At 43.9% G+C, this 18,840-nt stretch overlaps 1 protein-coding gene across 1 annotated transcript in view; it reads right to left on the bottom strand.

Moving 5' to 3' along the window:
* The window catches only part of stk10 (serine/threonine kinase 10), a 56,022-nt gene that overhangs the window by 2,978 nt on the left and 34,204 nt on the right, over window positions 1-18,840 (bottom strand). The window contains exons 8-18 of the mRNA XM_055941982.1: window positions 13,944-14,084; window positions 9,226-9,837; window positions 5,791-5,921; window positions 4,207-4,330; window positions 3,247-3,426; window positions 2,893-2,985; window positions 2,674-2,803; window positions 2,247-2,371; window positions 1,758-1,946; window positions 344-469; window positions 12-125 (exon numbers count right to left, since the gene is read on the bottom strand). Of these exons, the coding sequence (XP_055797957.1) occupies window positions 12-125; window positions 344-469; window positions 1,758-1,946; window positions 2,247-2,371; window positions 2,674-2,803; window positions 2,893-2,985; window positions 3,247-3,426; window positions 4,207-4,330; window positions 5,791-5,921; window positions 9,226-9,837; window positions 13,944-14,084 (1,965 nt within the window). The remainder of the gene's footprint in view (window positions 1-11; window positions 126-343; window positions 470-1,757; window positions 1,947-2,246; window positions 2,372-2,673; window positions 2,804-2,892; window positions 2,986-3,246; window positions 3,427-4,206; window positions 4,331-5,790; window positions 5,922-9,225; window positions 9,838-13,943; window positions 14,085-18,840) is intronic.

The raw sequence follows: 18,840 nt of genomic DNA, 5'->3' as shown, positions 1-18,840 counted from the left end.
CCATTGGATACCGTTTTCCTGGGCTTGAGCTGCTCCCTCCACTCATTGAGCTGGTGGTTGTGCTGCTCATCCAGAGACTTGAGCCTCTGAGTCTCATTCTCAATCAGCAGGTGGCACTTCTCATTCTGCATGCGCACACACACACACACACACACACACACACACACACACACACACACTAATATTAAAGCAATACTTGTGGAATGTATTTTCTTTAACTCCACAAACCCACTGAATTTGTGGAGTTACATTTTATTGTACATTTATGCCACCACTCTAGGCATTGGGGGGGAAAGGGGGGAAAGGGGGGAAAGAGAGAGAGCGAGAGATGTACTGTGGTCACCTGTAGCTGCTCCAGCTCCATGACATTGCCTTCACACTGGCCAATCATGTCCCTCATCTGGCTCTCATGCTTCTGCTGCTGGTGCAGCCGCTCAGCCTTCTGACGCTTCTCCTCCTGCTGGGCAAACTGGGGAGGTGCACACACACACACAAAAGAGGGGGTGACAGAGGGATGAGAGATTAGTTTACAACCCTGAGACCTGATACAGTTCTGTGATATGAATACGATATACACTACATGACCAGAAGTGTGTGGACAGCTGCTCGTCGAACATCTCATTCCAAAATCATGGGCAATAATATGGAGTTGGTCCCGCCCCTTTGCTGCTATAACAGCCTCCACTCTTCTGGGAAGAAAAAAAATGGTCCACTAGATGTAGGGACTTGCTTCCATTCAGCCACAAGAGCATTAGTGAGGTCGGGCACTGATGTTGGGCGATTAGGCCTGGCTCGCAGTCGGTGTTCCAATTCATCCTAAAGGTGTTCGATGGGGTTGAGGTCAGGGCTCTGTGCAAGCCAGTCAAGTTCTTCCACACCGATCTCGACAAACCATTTCTGTATGGACCTCGCTTTGTGCACAGGGGCATTGTCATGCTGAAACAGGAAAGGGCCTTCCCCAAACTGTTGCTAGAAGGTTGGAAGCACAGAATCGTCTAGAATGTCATTGTATGCTGTAGCATTAAGATTTAAGCCCAAACCTTGAAAAACAGCCCCAGAACATTATTCCTCCTCCGCCAAACCCAGATGAATCGGTTGGACTGCCAGATGGTGAAGAGTGATTCATTCACTGCTCCAGAGTCCAATGGCGGCGAGCTTTACACCACTTCAGCCAACACTACACATTTCAGCACTCGGCGGTCCCGTTATGTGAGCTTGTGTGACCTACCACTTCACAATAACACCACTTACAGTTGACCAGGGCAGCTCTAGCAGGGCATAAATTTTACAGACTGACTTGCTGGAAAAGTGGCATCCTATGATAGTGCCACGTTGAAAGTCACTGAGCTCTTCAATATGGGCCATTATACTGCCAATGTTTTGCTATGGTGATTGCATGTCTGTGTGCTCGATCAGTCTTCTCTAGCCATCACTTGCACAACTTTTCTGAAAGAAGTATCCATTTGAATAGACATCACAGACATCACAGCCAGCCAGCCAGCGAGACAAACTGTACTGTATCGTGTGTGTTCCTGCTGGTACTCATCGAGCTGGCTGGGTGGTTCTTCTGCCCCCTGGAGCCTAACCTTACTCCCTTTACTATCTACCTCTCTAACCTACACTTGACTTCATCCCATGGCTACACTTCAACAGTTACATTTTGTTCCTACATTTACAACGGCAGTCTTCACCCTACTCATCATCTTCCCTCGTTTCTCCGCCTCTCTCCACCCAGACATTCTGTAGTTCTCTTGTACCTGTTTGATCTTCTCGCGGTCCTCCGAGGCGCTGCCCGTGGAGTTGATGCGGAGGCTCTTCTTGAACATGACCATGCGGGTCTTGCCCTCACTGCGCTGGATCTTGGGCATGCGACCCTTCTCCTGCTGCTGCCGGGCCTTCAGCACCTCAATCATCCGCTGGTTATAGCACTGCATCTGCTCTTGTTCCTGGGGAGACAAAAATTAAATGACTATTTTTAACCTTTATTTAACTAGGCAAGTCAGTTAAGAACAAATTATTATTTTACAATAGGGCCAAACCCTAATGACGCTGAGCCAATTGTGCGCCTGGACTCGAACCAGGGTCTGTGGTGATGCCTCTAGCACTGAGTGCCTTAGACCACCGCGCCACTCGGGAGCCCATCAAAAGCATAGGTACGGATGAGGATGCGCACACACACATATTGCAAAGGTCAGGGGTTGTTTTTAGGCTTTGCCAGTCACACGGACAGGGTTACTGTACTGTACCTTCTCATGCTTCTTGAGCAGCTGGTGGCGTTGGAGGAAATACTGGTCTTTGAGCTGCTGTTTCAGCAACTGGTGCTTCTCATGAAGGTTTTTCTCCTCTAGGTCCCAGATAGTAGCTTCCCTTTCTGAGGACGGAAAAGTAGAGAGAGTGAATGATAGACTTCTGAAAGCAGCTGAAATAAGAGAAAGAGCGATATTACATTGACAAATCGGAGGGGAGATTGTAATCACTGAATGAGTAAGCATCTGTTAAAAGTTATTGAGGAGGAGAGGTCTTGAACAGATCAAGGGTGTACAGTACTTTAACTGAGCTCAGGGAGTTGTATTCCCTGTGAAGGGGCTCTGACTAGACAACTCTCACTGGATCAGCGAATGTCATTGTGATAAGTGTTGATGGCACCCAGACATCAAGTGTGTGATGCTGTACCTCTGACGAGGTGTTGTTTCTTGTCGAGACACTGCCTCTCCGTTTCGGAGATATCCCTCTTGTTCTCTAAGATTATGCTCTTCAGCGTTGTGTCCAGGTGGTTCTTCTGGTCCGACAGGAAGTTCTGCTCCTGAAGCACAGGAAACAGGAAGTGATGAGACGTTAGCATTTGAACTGGATTTAGACATCAGTGTTCGAGTGAAAGCAGCTTGTATTTACCTCCGTTTGCTTCATCTGTGTAAAGCTGTTCATTCTCTGCTTCATGGTATCTTTCCGGGACTTTCTGGGGAGCTTCTCAACCTCATTCTTCACCTGGAAAAATTATTGTAATATACATGGACTTAATGTTAATAACAATACCTCCTTCATTTTTAAACTAATCACCCACACGCTTGATACACACACGCCTTACTATACATACTTGTGAGGACTTTTTTTGGGGAGCAACAATTGATTCCAAACCCCTAAGCCAGAAAAAGCCTTTTTACAAGTGAGATCCTCACTTCTCTGAATTTGAGTTGGTTTAGGTATAGTAAAACATGTACACACACATATATTCTCTCTCGCTCTCACCTCCTTCTTCTTGTGCTTCATCTGCTCCTGGAACTTGGTGTAGTCGCGGTCCTGTTCGGCGCGGATGCGTTTGGTCTCGTCCCTGAGCCTCACGGTGTGGTCCGTCTCCATCTTCTCAATGGTCTGCTTCTGGTGCTTCTCCAGGGTCTCCAGCTCCGTGTCGTAGTACTTCTTCTTCACCTGGGAGGAGCAGAGAAAGAAATTGAACACCTTCACCATGAAATAAACTATCACCATATTTATATCATAAGTAGCCATGATCCTGGTCATCCAGATGTGCTGGAAGGAGTTAGCTGGAGAGGGTAGTAGAGGTTACTGTGGAAAGTAGAATTTACAAATTATATAAAAATAAAATGTACAATGTCAAAAAAGGGTATCAGAGATAATATCCCACATTTAATAATAATACATTATTATTATTATTATTATTATTATGTGGGTGCTTGACACTGACAGATTTTTAAGTCATTCATTTATTAATTGACAGACATGACAGAGGTTTTCTTCGTCTTATATTTGTCTTGGCGAGGGGGATGTAGAAAAAGGATTCCGTTAGACAGCTATCCAATGGGAGGTTGACGCGGCACGGCGGGGGGGACATTGACGCAACACGGCGGGAGGGGGGGGGGGGGGTTGACGCGACATGGCGGGGGGGGGGGGGGGGGGGGGGACGTTGACACGACACGGCGGGAGGTGGGGGCGTAGACACGACACGGCGGGGAGGGGGAGGAGTTGACGCAACGCGAGTGTGGTGGGAGTTGACGCGGCGGGGGACGTTGACACGACACGGCGGGGGGGGGGGGGGGGGGGGGGGGGGGGGGGGCGTCGGCGGCGGGGGGGGGGGGCGATGAAGGAGGAATTCTGGGATTTCTTCCATTATTGGTGGGAGGTAAAGGAATATGTCAGAGGCTTCTATCAGTGCAAACACTAAATGAGGGGTGTGTGTGTGTGTAGACCTACGTTCATCTCCTGGTCGAAGCGTCGCTGCATTTGCTCTCTTTGAGCGTCCAGCTTGGTGTTGAGTAAGGCCTGAGCACGGTGCTCCTCCTTCTGCAGCAGACGCAGGTCCCGCAGCTCCTGACGCCTGCGCGGGCACACATGACACACACACAAAGTTCAAATATTCTTACTGTCATAGGTCTTGACTTTCACATACTTTGACAGTAAAAACACTGGGAGATATGACATTTCCTAAAAAGACTTGGAGGCAAATAATGCATCAAAGATCTAATAAACAGTCGGTCACAGCATTGTAGACTGAATCAGTTATAAACAGTCAGTCACAGCATTGTAGACTGAATCAGTTATAAACAGTCAGTCACAGCATTGTAGACTGAATCAGTTATAAACAGTCAGTCACAGCATTGTAGACTGAATCAGTTATAAACAGTCAGTCACAGCATTGTAGACTGAATCAGTTATAAACAGTCAGTCACAGCATTGTAGACTGAATCAGTTATAAACAGTCAGTCACAGCATTGTAGACTGAATCAGTTATAAACAGTCAGTCACAACATTGTAGACTGAATCAGTTATAAACAGTCAGTCACAACATTGTAGACTGAATCAGTTATAAACAGTCAGTCACAACATTGTAGACTGAATCAGTTATAAACAGTCAGTCACAACATTGTAGACTGAATCAGTTATAAACAGTCAGTCACAACATTGTAGACTGAATCAGTTATCACCATGACACAAAAGATCCTTTCATATTAGAAGACAGAATATATTCTCTCCATGAGATAAGAGAGTTTAGGGAATAGTCTTGCTTCCTCCATGACGATGACAACAGAGAGCTTAGATATGAGAGGAATCTGACTACCAGATAGCAAGTGTGTGAGTGACAGTATCTGAACCATAGATTGAACTGATGAACCAACACAGGGTGTGGTGTCACATTACCACCACTAGATTGCAGTGAGAACACTAGGCTACTGGCTCAAGGTCTTCAAATGAGGGAGAATGACTGTTCAGAACAGTGAACACTGATTGTAAACCCCTCAATTTCCAGATTATCTATGTCGTCGATTGGGGGGGATTTAGGGAGTCATAATAGTCATGTGAAATAGTGAAATATTTGTCCCATATAAAACCAGTGACTGGTATACATTGTGTTTACTAGTAAACTAAATATCTTATCACTGTTAGGGATTTATCACAATCCTTCCTTATCACTAAGGAATATAGAATGTTCCATGCCTTGTTGTTCACACGACTCACACTGATCTGTGGCAATTGTCTCATCTATTGACAATTGCAATTTTTCAGCTGAATTCTTTTCAGATGAAATCTAGCCACTTGTTGCTGTCACCAAGCTCCTCTTGTGTATTTGTGCACTGATCTCAAAGGGAAAAGAGCAGACCAGGATGCCCAAAATAGTCTGTTTACATTAGGGACATCCGAACACGGCCCAGGCTCTCAACAACTCAGTGTACCAGAGATCCTGTTTTATACAGAGAGACGAAGTAGACCCGGCCCTTTCTCCTAACCTTGATTCAGGGAGAAAACACGAAGGGTTTACCAGGAAGCAGTGAGACTTGCCTGAGAAACCTCATCTCTTCATCTTTCTTCTCATCGTCGCTGATGATCTTGGATGTGGTCACACTGACCTGCACGCCGTCGATGACAAACTTCCTGGTGCGCTTCAATGTCTTATTGGAGAAGCGAGAGTCCTGGAGGGGGGAAGGGAGTACTTTAACTTTTTGCACATCGTTACAACGATTTGTCTCTATTATTTTGGAATGTGTGCAAGTGTAATATTTACTGTTCACTTTTTATTGTTTATTTCACTTGCAATAAAGCACCTTGAAAATGAGAGAAAGAGAGAAAGAGAGAGAGAGACAGAGGTAGAGAGGTAGAAAGTGATTAAGAGGCTACTATATGGAGTAAGGCTTTGTGTGTTTAGTGTCACAATTGGGTGACTGACTGCAGCAGTGTTGTTTACACTGTTAAGACAATTTTTAAATCAGGAAATATAGTCCGCTTCATGTTTTGTTTCCTTTCCTTGAAACATGAGAACAACACACTAGTGTCTTTAAAGGAGAAGGTGGTGAATGGAGAACACTGTATAGCCTGCCTGCCAGTTGACAGGAAAGAGCAGTACTTGTGTAAGACTATGTGATCCTGCTGGGCAGGTTCCTCTATAATCACACTGCTCTGCTGCACAGGGAGCGAGAGCCAAGCAGGAAGTGAGATTCTCTCTGACAACAGAGCTCTGTCAACCCCCAATACAGTACAAAGATAGACAGGCTCCACACTGGTTCTTACTGGGTCAGACCTACTCCTGTCTCTCCCCAGGAAGAGTAGCACGACCCTGGGTGACACGGCTACCTTTCAAAATTCTTAGTGGAAATAATAATCATCCTATTGATGAAAAAAGAAAGTGTATAGGGCCAGCTGAACAAACTCTGTTCTCTCACCAGAGAAGTAAACATGTCCTGCTGTAGCCATTCTAAACCTTTGACAGAGACACTGTGTGTGTGCACACTGTGCATATGTATGTGAATAAGTGAGCACACATCCAGTGTTCTCAGAGGGCCCAGGGGTCTGTAGAGCAGCAGCAGCTCAGCGGGGGCCTCTCATTTTGACTATAGCCTCCCTCTCTGTGATCTCTCATACATCTCCATTCATAAACCCCTGGTCCTCCTGACCTGCCCATCTCTCCTGAACACAACCTCACACTTACTGTTACTGGGGCTAACACAAAAATCCCATTAATTTAGCCCAGTGAAAGAAAAACAACTGCTGAATAATCTGTTGTGGAAAAAAGACATATCACAAACGGAACACATGTCCAACAATGAATAGAACTCCAGTGATGGCCAGTCCATAAACAACCAGAAACTCCCCCGGCAACAATGAATAGAACTCCAGTGATGGCCAGTCCATTAACAACCAGAAACTCCCCCGGCAACAATGAATAGAACTCCAGTGATGGCCAGTCCATTAACAACCAGAAACTCCCCCGGCAACAATGAATAGAACTCCAGTGATGGCCAGTCCATTAACAACCAAAAGCTCCCCCGGCAACAATGAATAGAACTCCAGTGATGGCCAGTCCATAAACAACCAAAAGCTCCCCCGGCAACAATGAATAGAACTCCAGTGATGGCCAGTCCATAAACAACCAAAAGCTCCCCCGGCAACAATGAATAGAACTCCAGTGATGGCCAGTCCATAAACAACCAAAAGCTCCCCCGGCAACAATGAATAGAACTCCAGTGATGGCCAGTCCATTAACAACCAGAAACTCCCCCGGCAACAATCGCCGCATAGAAACGACATCCACGATTCTGAATGCTGAATAAAGCTCAAGACAAAGAGCCATTGGTCATAATGAATGGAAAATGGAATCACATTAATTCAAACAGACTTGGCATTAAAGGATGGATGTGTCCATTTCCCAGAGAACAGTAGTTTGATTCCATCTCAGAGCCTTTTTTGCTAGAAATGCAGCTTTTTTTTAAACTTAAAAATATCAGTTTGTAGTCAGTGGAGCTCCAGTGCTTGACAAGATCCAAAATGGATGAATTCAGGTTATGGATAGTTTAAAGGGGCAATCTGCAGTTGCTACATCCATTTGTGGACTTATCAATAAATTATATGTACCCATTGATTCTTGAAGAATTTAACTTAGAAATGCCTCATGAGCTTAGTTCAGCTGTCATACCCCATCATAACCAAAAATATAAGCTTGTTTAAAGAAAGTACATTTAAACAAACACTGTAGCCTCAAAACATGGTTAAAACTATAATGTTGATATCATGGATGATCAGTCCTTGCATCCATAGCTCTGTCAATGAGCCCCATCCCTCAGCTTTTTACCCAGAAAGCGCAGGCGAGACGCTTCGTTATTGTTTCAAATGCTGATTTCCGTTTTAAAGCAGCACTACGCAGAAATCGCTACTCCATTTTCTGGTCGCTAAAATTCTAATAGTTCACTTAATTTCAGTTTATGTAACAAAACAAGTATAGTGTAGAGAATCATTGTACCATGTAAACCGCTGTGAAATATACATAAACAAACATTTATTTTCAGCAGTTTGAAGCTGGTGTACAAAACCGAAAACAAAAGATGCAAAAACGAAACTTAATGGGAAGCATAGAAAGTCTGGTGACTTTTTAAAAGGACATGGGTCATAGAGCAAAATTAGCACAACTAATTTCCTGCAATTCTACACATTTTGCCATAGAGTGGAGAGAAATGTTTGCAGTTTTTGATATGACATCTGAGTGACACTGACTTATAAAATCAATGGGCCCCCTGGCCGATAATTCGACCATGAGAACAAGTTTAGATAGCTGACATTTAAACTAACTTAGCAATCAAAAAAATACTGGCATGTGACTATCAGGGACTGACATAACAAGAGAAAACTGTTGATGCACAACCACATTTCAAAATTCTAGTATTCTGACTCGCAACAGTAAGTTGAGATCGACTGAGTTCCTAAAATTGATCCGAGGGCCATCAAAAGGAGACAGCCAGTTGCCCTTCCCTGCTCTACTCCATCATACCATCTTTGAATGGTCATTTTTTCTCTTTAGAAGTTTGGGTTTAACCAGTTTCATCTTGATAAAGAATACCAAACATGTGAGAGTATAACTAAAGCTTCACTAGGGCTAATTATTTTCAAACCTTGAATAAAGTAACATAACAAAACTGAAGCTCACTCACTAGTGTTTCCAGTGATTATGTTAATGAGAGCTCAACAACCTCTGCATACTCAAAACAGTTGCTTTGTGAGTAGGTGTCAACCGTGGAATGTGTTAACCATGTCCACAGGTAGCCATTGTTATGTAAAATGCCGCCCAGGGAAGTCCCAGCGGTCTCACCCCAAGTCAGAGCAGGTACACCAAGGCCATAGCTCAGTAAGCCACTGGAGCCTGGTCGTGGAAATAATCACATAGACTTTTTGGTAAAAGACGGGGGTAAATCTTCAGTGGAATGTGACATTAAACATGGCATTACTCACCACCCTGGAGGAGAGGGTCCCGTCGTCCTTGTTGACTGACATGTCTCCTGACAGGTTGAGGCTGATGTCCATGCTCTCAGAGGCAGACATGCTTCCCGCGTCAGAGTACCTCTTGGAAATTCTGCCATTGGCATTGTGGTGGGGCATCAGGTTATCCATGTTAGCCCCTATAGAGGCCCTCTCCGGAGGCCCACTCCTCATGCTGCCATTCATCCCGATCAGAGGTGTGGGGTCTGGGGTAAGGGTGCTGCTGCTGCCCTCCTCCTGGCTTTGGGGTATCTCTGGTACCTCTACCACCTTGGGCTGTGCCAGCAGGGGTGGGTTCTCGGTCTCGGGGGTGTCCACGGGCTTGCCCTCGTCCGAAGTGGGGGTGCTCTTTCCATCCTCGATGCCCGAGTCAGAGGCAGTCTTACCGGAGGTCTCGCTCTCGGGCTTGTCCGAGTCCACAATGCTGATGCCATCGTCGGGGAGTTGTCGGTCCATCAGCTGGTCATCGACCTTGTGGGGTGGTCGTAGGGGGAGTTTGGCCTCGTCCACCACAGGGGTTTTGGAGGGTGTGTCTGTGGGTTGGTCCCCGTCTAGACTAGACTGAGACGGGTCCTTGTCTGGAGACTGGACAGAAGAGAGGAAAGGAGAAGAAATCCATTGTTATTTGAGGCTGTCAGCAGCCAGAGGCACCTTCAGTGCCAATGTTGAAAGTAATCGCTCTAATATGAGCCAAATTAAATGTATGTAGCCTTAATGCCTAATAGTCTTAGTCTCTTGGCTTCATATTGCAGCAGAAAGCTGGTATTGACCTTTAGTGGTACTGTCTCGTGGAATGCAGTTATTCCTGTTTAAACTCCGACCCACATCAAGTCCATCTGCTCTGCTCTGAGAACCTGAGATGAGTATGATCTGTCTTGGAGCGTTAAGCAAACAACGTCATCCGTCATATTTACAACTGTGGCCAGCCTTTCAATTGTCTCCTCCAAACACAACTGGAGAAATCATCTACAGATATTAATACCAGAATGAACTAGCTGGGAGCTCTCGGGGGGGGGTCATTTATCAACCGTGCGTACATTTCTTACTAAATTCTGGCATACGTGGAGATTCTAGGATTTGCGTGTGCAACAAATGATTTTGATTTATCAAACTCTCTCCTGCCAGGGTATCAGCTTTAAGATTAAATAGGCTATTATGCCACGCTCATATCACAAAACAATACTGTAGCCTACCCATACTGTCATAGGTTACCAGTCTATTTACTTTCGAGCATGCTTAGTTTTTGAATGAGCGATGGATAAATGGTAGCATGCTTAGTTTTTGAATGAGCGATGGATAAATGGTAGCATGCTTAGTTTTTGAATGAGCGATGGTTAAATGGTAGCATGCTTAGTTTTTGAATGAGCGATGGTTAAATGGTAGCATGCTTAGTTTTTGAATGAGCAATGGATAAATGGTAGCATGCTTAGCTTTTGAATGAGCGATGGATAAATGGTAGCATGCTTAGCTTTTGAATGAGCGATGGATAAATGGTAGCATGCTTAGCTTTTGAATGAGCGATGGATAAATGGTAGCATGCTTAGCTTTTGAATGAGCGATGGATAAATGGTAGCATGCTTAGTTTTTGAATGAGCGATGGATAAATGGTAGCATGCTTAGTTTTTGAATGAGCGATGGATAAATGGTAGCATGCTTAGTTTTTGAATGAGCGATGGATAAATGGTAGCATGCTTAGTTTTTGAATGAGCGATGGATAAATGGTAGCATGCTTAGTTTTTGAATGAGCGATGGATAAATGGTAGCATGCTTAGTTTTTGAATGAGCGATGGATAAATGGTAGCATGCTTAGTTTTTGAATGAGCGATGGATAAATGGTAGCATGCTTAGCTTTTGAATGAGCGATGGATAAATGGTAGCATGCTTAGCTTTTGAATGAGCGATGGATAAATGGTAGCATGCTTAGCTTTTGAATGAGCGATGGATAAATGGTAGCATGCTTAGCTTTTGAATGAGCGATGGATAAATGGTAGCATGCTTAGCTTTTGAATGAGCGATGGATAAATGGTAGCATGCTTAGCTTTTGAATGAGCGATGGATAAATGGTAGCATGCTTAGCTTTTGAATGAGCAATGGATAAATGGTATCCTGCTTAGTTATTGAATGAGCGATGGATAAATGGTATCCTGCTTAGTTATTGAATGAGCGATGGATAAATGATATCCTGCTTAGTTATTGAATGAGCGATGGATAAATGGTATCCTGCCTAGTTATTGAATGAGCGATGGATACATGGTATCCTGCTTAGTTATTGAATGAGCGATGGATAAATGGTATCCTAATATTGGTTGTGTAGCGGGAATATACCAGTCATGTCAGAAAAGGAGGGACACGTCCTGCTATATGATTATGATTTAGGTCTATATATAATAAAATTAAAATAAATATATTAAGTGACATTCTATGCAAACTGGGTATGGGATCTTTTTACCAACAGAAAATGCATATATTTTATCATTAGGCCTAGACGTTTTAATGTTATTAGCCTACCATTATTATAATTCCTGTGCGTCAATCACCTCCATTTATCCCAACAACAACAATATTTACATGCAATACAGTTGATCAACCACTAGAAGTTGCACATAAACATGGTCTGGGATTTGTGTGGTGATACACACACTTTTCCATCAAGTTCAAAACGTATAAATACCAACCTTTACAGGAAAACTAGCGCACGCAAGGTTTAGAGTCTTTGTTCGCACGCACCTTTGATAAATGAGGTCCCAGGCCCTGAGAGGGCTGTTCACAACCTCTACACTCCGCCAATGCACATGCTGTGGGTTCCTGCGCGTGTGCATGCGTGCGCAAAGGAGGTCTAAGGTTTCCTGAAAGATGCACTCTCAGGCCACGAGTTTCCCTCTGGGGCGGGGGGTTTCTGTTTGTGAGGTGAAAGCATTTTGGAGTGTGTGCTGATTTCAGACTGTGTCAGCAGCAGCTATAAGGCTAGAGGACAAGACAGACAGCTGATATACTGATGAGCTAAGAGTAGCCAAAACAATAATGAAGACAACTGCTAGGGTCCACCCAAAATGACCAACCTGAAATTACCTCAGGTCCATTTCACATAATATATATGAATGACTCATTATCACCTAGAAATAATCCGCCCAGTCTAATGTCGTTAACTTCGTTTTAGAAAACAGTTTTATTAGAAAAATAAGGTATATGTTAACTTAAAGATAAAATCTGTGGAACAGGGGTCATATCAAACTTTGAATAAGGAAGTTGTCAAGAGGAGAAGCTAAGGCGATATTTGTACCGGTGTGCAGAACAAATAGCATGTATTTTTAGCGGTGGGTAAGTGGGTGTGTGAAAGCATGTGTTCCGGTTTCTGTTACTTTGTTTGGCTCCAGTGAGTTAGTGTCCTCTGATTTTCTCTCACTTTCTAATCCAGTCCCCCTATACATGCATAGACCACAAACCTATTACTCGATCACATGATCACATACACAGACAAACTTAACTGGAAGTGTTTGATTAGTTGATCTGATAGGATTTGAATAGTAGATGTTTTAGGGGCTGTTTCCCTGAAACAAATGAACCCTTATCCTGAGAAAACACATTTTCTATGCAGATTCTCCATTGAGGTTGTTTTTATATCATGGATGAGGCGCAATCTTTGTGCAAGAAATTGCCTTTTAGTGTTTGAATAGTAGAATGACCATACAAAGAGTCCTCACCATGAACATAGTAGAATGACCATACAAAGAGTCCTCACCATGAACATAGTAGAATGACCATACAAAGAGTCCTCACCATGAACATAGTAGAATGACCATACAAAGAGTCCTCATCATGAACATAGTAGAATGACCATACAAAGAGTCCTCATCATGAACATAGTAGAATGACCATACATACAATCCTCATCATGGACATAATGGCAGCTGGGGGTCGAGGTCACCGCGGGAGTGTGCGGCTATCAGTGTGTGCAGAATGTGCTTGAGTTTGTATTCTATCATCTCAGTGTGTGTGTGTGTGACCCCTCGGCCCCATCTCAGTGTTTGCACTCCTAACACCACAGACACACCCCCACACTTCAGTGAGCGCTGTCCTGACTACCTCCCCTGCTCAGTCAATACACTCCCCAGTTAGAGGGTAGACCACACACACACACACTGGTGCACAGGAAGCTGCAGATTGTGGGGTTTAGGGCGTGCTAGCAGAAACATCTTGAAGGAAAGTCAGCAAACATAGAAACTGTCAACAGTTGATGTACTGTAATTCTATACAGCTGTTATTGTACGTAGACATTAACATGACATTGCTACACACGTCCTCCTTTGATTTCCCTCCCATTATGATTGGTAATGAGATACATTCTTGGTTGAATAATCCAAACAACTTTGAGATCTATTGTATAAGGCTAGTCTGAAACAAGTATTTTGCAACAATTTGTGTATGTGACAAATTATTTATTTATTTGAGATTGTGAAAGAGATATATATATATAGATATATAGATATATATATAGATATATATATATAGATATATATAGATATATGATATGATATAGATAGATATATATCTCACATATATATATATATATATAGATATAGATAGATATATATCTATCTATATCATATCATATATCTATCTCACACAAACACACACGACAAAGAGGGAGACGATAAAGACACGATAAAGAGAGTCAGCAGTAAAAGTCTTACCACTGGGACTGTGAGCTCAGCGGTGTCATCCTCCTCTCCTTCCTCTCTATTGTCCTCAATTTCCTCCATGACTTCAGCCTTCGCCTCGGCAACCAGCTCTTGCAGGGGTCTATTGGTCTTCACCGAGCAGACAAAGGGGTGCTGGGGGGGGGGGGGGGTAGAGGCAAGACAGGGAGTCAGGACAACCATGTTACAACCCAAGAACATAGAACAGTGACCGGGGGCATAGAAAGCAAAGAGGAACTTTCACTGAAGCGAGAAACTTAATGTGCCACCTGCATCGACCCATGGCAAGAATACCAGAGACCAGGGTATGAGCTCACCCTGATGAAACAATGAAGAGTTTATTACCCCAAATCCACATGTGCTTATGATACGAAGTTCCTCGATTAGACAGAGCTAAAAAGAGAATAATTTAATTAGAGTGAATGAATATGAGCTGGCTTAAGAGGGGATCATTTGACAGCCACAAACAAGGCTGTGAAAAGGTAAGTGCAGAGAAGATAAAAGAGAAAATCATCCATTATTCAGGTGATTTGCACCACGGGCAATTTAATTGGCCCAGCTGGTGCAGGCAAGCAGGTAGGCATGTGAGAGGAGACTGGCCGAGGAGCAAAGGGACACTCTGGGCTGCCTGAATCTGTGTGGTAGCATTAGCAATAGCTTTTAACTTCTCCAATGACAGAAAATTAATCAAGTCAGCAATGAGTCAGGGGAGAACAGAGTGCCAGCTATCACACAGGCGACAGGAGAACGCCAGGCAAAGTGCTGTACTTGAACACCACACAGCAGTGTCTAGGGTATCAAGTAAAACAGTGAGAAGCATTTTAAAACACGTCACTAAGACTTATGGACTTCGCTCACTGGAAATCCAAGAGAAATGATAAGACATTCTAAAACACATCATCACTTCCTGGGTACACGGTACAAGCTACCTCTATAACTATTATAAAAACCACAAGCTTGGTTTCTGCTGAGCTGAACACTGTGTCCTTTTCTGACAGTGTGTCCTTTTATACCGCAGCCCCTCTCTGAGACCCAGCACCTCAGAGTAGGAGTGCTGATCTAGGATCAGCCCCCCCCCCCCCCCCTTCCCCTGGTCCGTGTAATCTTATTCATTATGATCTAAAAGGCAAAGCTGATCCTAGATCAACACTCCTACTATGGTAGACTCTGCCCCACCGGCTTCAACATGTTTACTATGACATTTGAGCCCAGACAACCAGCGCTACTCTAAGCCAACGTTCATTGGGTGAAGAAAGCAAACGGCTACAGGGGAGTGCCTCACCGCTGTAGCCTCCCTCACCCAGGCCTGGCCTGGACTGCTGATGGGCCACGGTGTGTCAAATGCTTCATTGTTAACCAAATGGCCCAGAGGTAGAGGCACAAAATGGCTGAAGTTACTCCCAACTGCTGGTCCAGTTAGGATTTGGGCATGGGTAATCTGATTCTAGATCTGTGGTTAGGCCCAGATGGTCCCCACCAGATCCACCATCACGGCCGTGGGGAGTTAAGATTCTTCATCATGTGGTTGTGTAGACAACATGTATACAACATTCCTCATATGGGATGAGGCGGCCATGGATATCAAATCGTTATGTCACATGCGCCGAATACAATACTTACGAGCCCTTTCCCAACAATTGCAGTTCAAAAGTAAGAAAACTAAATAAAATACAAATAAATAGTAAGAATAAAACAACAATAAAGAGACTATATAAAAGGAGTACCCGTTCAGAGTCAATGTGCAGGGGACAAGGTAGTTGAGGTAATATGTACTGCACTGTCGTAACTAGAAGCACAACATTTCACTACACCCGTATTAACATCTGCTAACCATGTGTATGTGACCAATAACATTTGATTTGATGTATGTTGGGGTAAAAGTGACTAGGCAATCAGGAAAGATAAACAGAGTAGGAACAGCGTATGTGAAGAGTGTGAAAGTGTGTCTCTGGGTGTGTGTAGCGTCAATAAGCATGTGTGAGTGTGTTTTGTTTGTGTGAGCGTATGAAGTGTGTGTTGGAGTGTGTTGGAGTGTCAGTGTAGTATGTGTGAGTGTGTGGGTCGAGTCCAGTAAGTGTGCATAGAGCCAGTACAAGAGAGTCAGCGTAGTATGTGTGAGTGTGTGAGTAGAGTCCAGTGAGGGTGCATAGAGCCAGTACAAGAGAGTCAGTGTAACATGTGTGAGTAGAGTCCAGTGAGTGTGCATAGAGCCAGTACAAGAGAGTCAGCGTAGTATGTGTGAGTGTGTGAGTAGAGTCCAGTAAGTGTGCATAGAGCCAGTACAAGAGAGTCAGTGTAGTATGTGTGAGTGTGTGAGTAGAGTCCAGTGAGGGTGCATAGAGCCAGTACAAGAGAGTCAGTGCAAATAAAAAGAGGGTCAATGTAAATAGTCAGGGTAGCCATTTAATTGGCTGTTCAGCAGTCTTATGGCTTAGGGGGTAGAAGCTGTTCAGCAGTCTTATGGCTTAGGGGGTAGAAGCTGTCCAGCAGTCTTATGGCTTAGGGGGTAGAAGCTGTCCAGCAGTCTTATGGCATGGCAGTAGAAGCTGTTCAGCAGTCTTATGGCTTGGCAGTAGAAGCTGTTCAGCAGTCTTATGGCTTGGCAGTAGAAGCTGTTCAGCAGTCTTATGGCTTGGCAGTAGAAGCTGTTCAGCAGTCTTATGGCTTGGCAGTAGAAGCTGTTCAGCAGTCTTATGGCATGGCAGTAGAAGCTGTTCAGCAGTCTTATGGCTTAGGGGTAGAAGCTGTTCAGCAGTCTTATGGCTTAGGGGTAGAAGCTGTTCAGCAGTCTTATGGCTTAGGGGTAGAAGCTGTTCAGCAGTCTTATGGCTTAGGGGTAGAAGCTGTTCAGCAGTCTTATGGCTTAGGGGTAGAAGCTGTTCAGCCGTCTTATGGCTTAGGGGTAGAAGCTGTTCAGCAGTCTTATGGCTTAGGGGTAGAAGCTGTTCAGCAGTCTTATGGCTTAGGGGGTAGAAGCTGTTCAGCTGTCTTATGGCTTGGGGGGTAGAAGCTGTTCAGCAGTCTTATGGCTTGGGGGGTAGAAGCTGTTCAGCAGTCTTATGGCTTATGGCTTAGGGGGTAGAAGCCGTTCAGCAGTCTTATGGCTTGGGGGTAGAAGCTGTTCAGCTGTCTTATGGCTTAGGGGTAGAAGCTGTTCAGGAGCCTTTTGGTCCCAGACTTGGCTCTCCGGTACCGCTTGCTGTGCAGTAACAGAGAGAACACTTTATGACTTGGGTGGCTGGAGTCTGAGAAATTTTAGGGCCTTCCTCTGCACTGCCTGGTATAGGAGGTCCTGGATGGCAAGGACCTCTGCCCAAGTGATGTACTGGGCATTACGCACAACCTTCTGTGGCTTCTTACTGTCGGATGCCAAGCTGTTGCCATACCTAGATGTGAGGCAGCCAGTCAATATCATCTCAATGGTGCTGTATAATATTTTGAGGATCTGAGGGCCCATGCCAAATCTGTTTGGTCCAGAGCGTTCGATTTGCCACTGACAACTGTGTGCTGTTTTCAAGGGATTGTTAAATAGATTTGAATTATTTAGTTCTAATATCATCACCTCTTGAAGAGCAAAGTCAGAACTACACATGTTCGATTATTCCATGCAAAACAGCTCCAACAGCATTATATGCCTACAGCAAGTAAAATGCATGATTTTAATGATCAGTAAACATCAATTGATCATGTAATTTCAGTTGCGTGACAGTAGCCAACATGAATTGGATATTTGAGTGATATAAAATAAGTGAACTATACCTGACCAGTAAGTATGAGTGGTTCATGTTAATTTCCCCGTCCTTCATGGGGGAATTAAGCAGCAGAAGGGCCCATTTGCCCATGGAACATTACTGTTTGCTACAGCAGGAAAATAATCCTTCAGCAACAGGAAATGGTAATTGTTATTTCGACTATAATTCATGTTTTTTTTTTGTAGAGGTTGACATTTTGTGACATTTTAAAATGGAAATGACAAACTTCAGAAGCCTTTTTAAAACTTGAATACACTACAAGTTTGAATTTCCTTAAGTGCAGGAAAACCCTCAGCAACAAAAGGGTGATCAAATTAAGACCCTACACATATAGCTGATAATGTTTACTTTACCTAATGTACCATTTTCTCCAACCAACTTAGGCCTAACTAGTGAAGTTAGCTAACGTCATCCCCTTTTCAACATTGTTAAATAATATTTAACCATGATTGCTGCTGACAGACATGATAAGCTACATTGATTGATTGACCAAGTCAATCAAATTTGGGGCTCCCAAGTAGTGCAGCGTTCTAAGGCACTGTATCTCAGTGATAGAGGCGTCACTACAGACCCTGGTTCGACTCAAGGCTGTATGACAACTGGCCGTGATTGGGAGTGCAATAGGGTGGCGCACAATTGGCCCAGCGTAGTCCGGGTTAGTGTTTGGCCCGGGGTAGGCCGTCATTGTAAATAAGAATATGTTCTTAACTGACTTGAGTAGTTAAATAAAGATTCAATAAAAAAAATTAACTAGCTAGCTAGTAGACCGATCCAATGAACCATTGCATTACAGTTCAAAATGTTGTATAAAGTCTGCCCAAATGTGCCTAATTGTTTTTTTGATACATTTTCAAGTACACAACTGTGCACTCTCCTCAAACAATATAATGGTATTATTTCACTGTAATAGCTACTGTAAATTGGACAGTGCAGTTAGATTAACAAGAATTTATGCTTTCTGCCCATATCAGATATGTCTATGTCCCGGGAAATTTTCTTGCTACTTATAACGTCATGCTAATCACATTAGCGCACGTTAGCTCAACCGTCTCATGAAGGGGACACCGATCCCGTAGATGTTAACAAGGGATAAACTAGATTACTATATCCAAATGTTGTTTGATTTGCTTTCCATCTAT

The sequence above is a fragment of the Salvelinus fontinalis genome, chromosome 13 (genome assembly GCF_029448725.1).
Source record: "Salvelinus fontinalis isolate EN_2023a chromosome 13, ASM2944872v1, whole genome shotgun sequence".
NCBI lineage: Eukaryota > Metazoa > Chordata > Actinopteri > Salmoniformes > Salmonidae > Salvelinus > Salvelinus fontinalis.
This window is presented reverse-complemented; position numbering and strand designations above follow the sequence as displayed.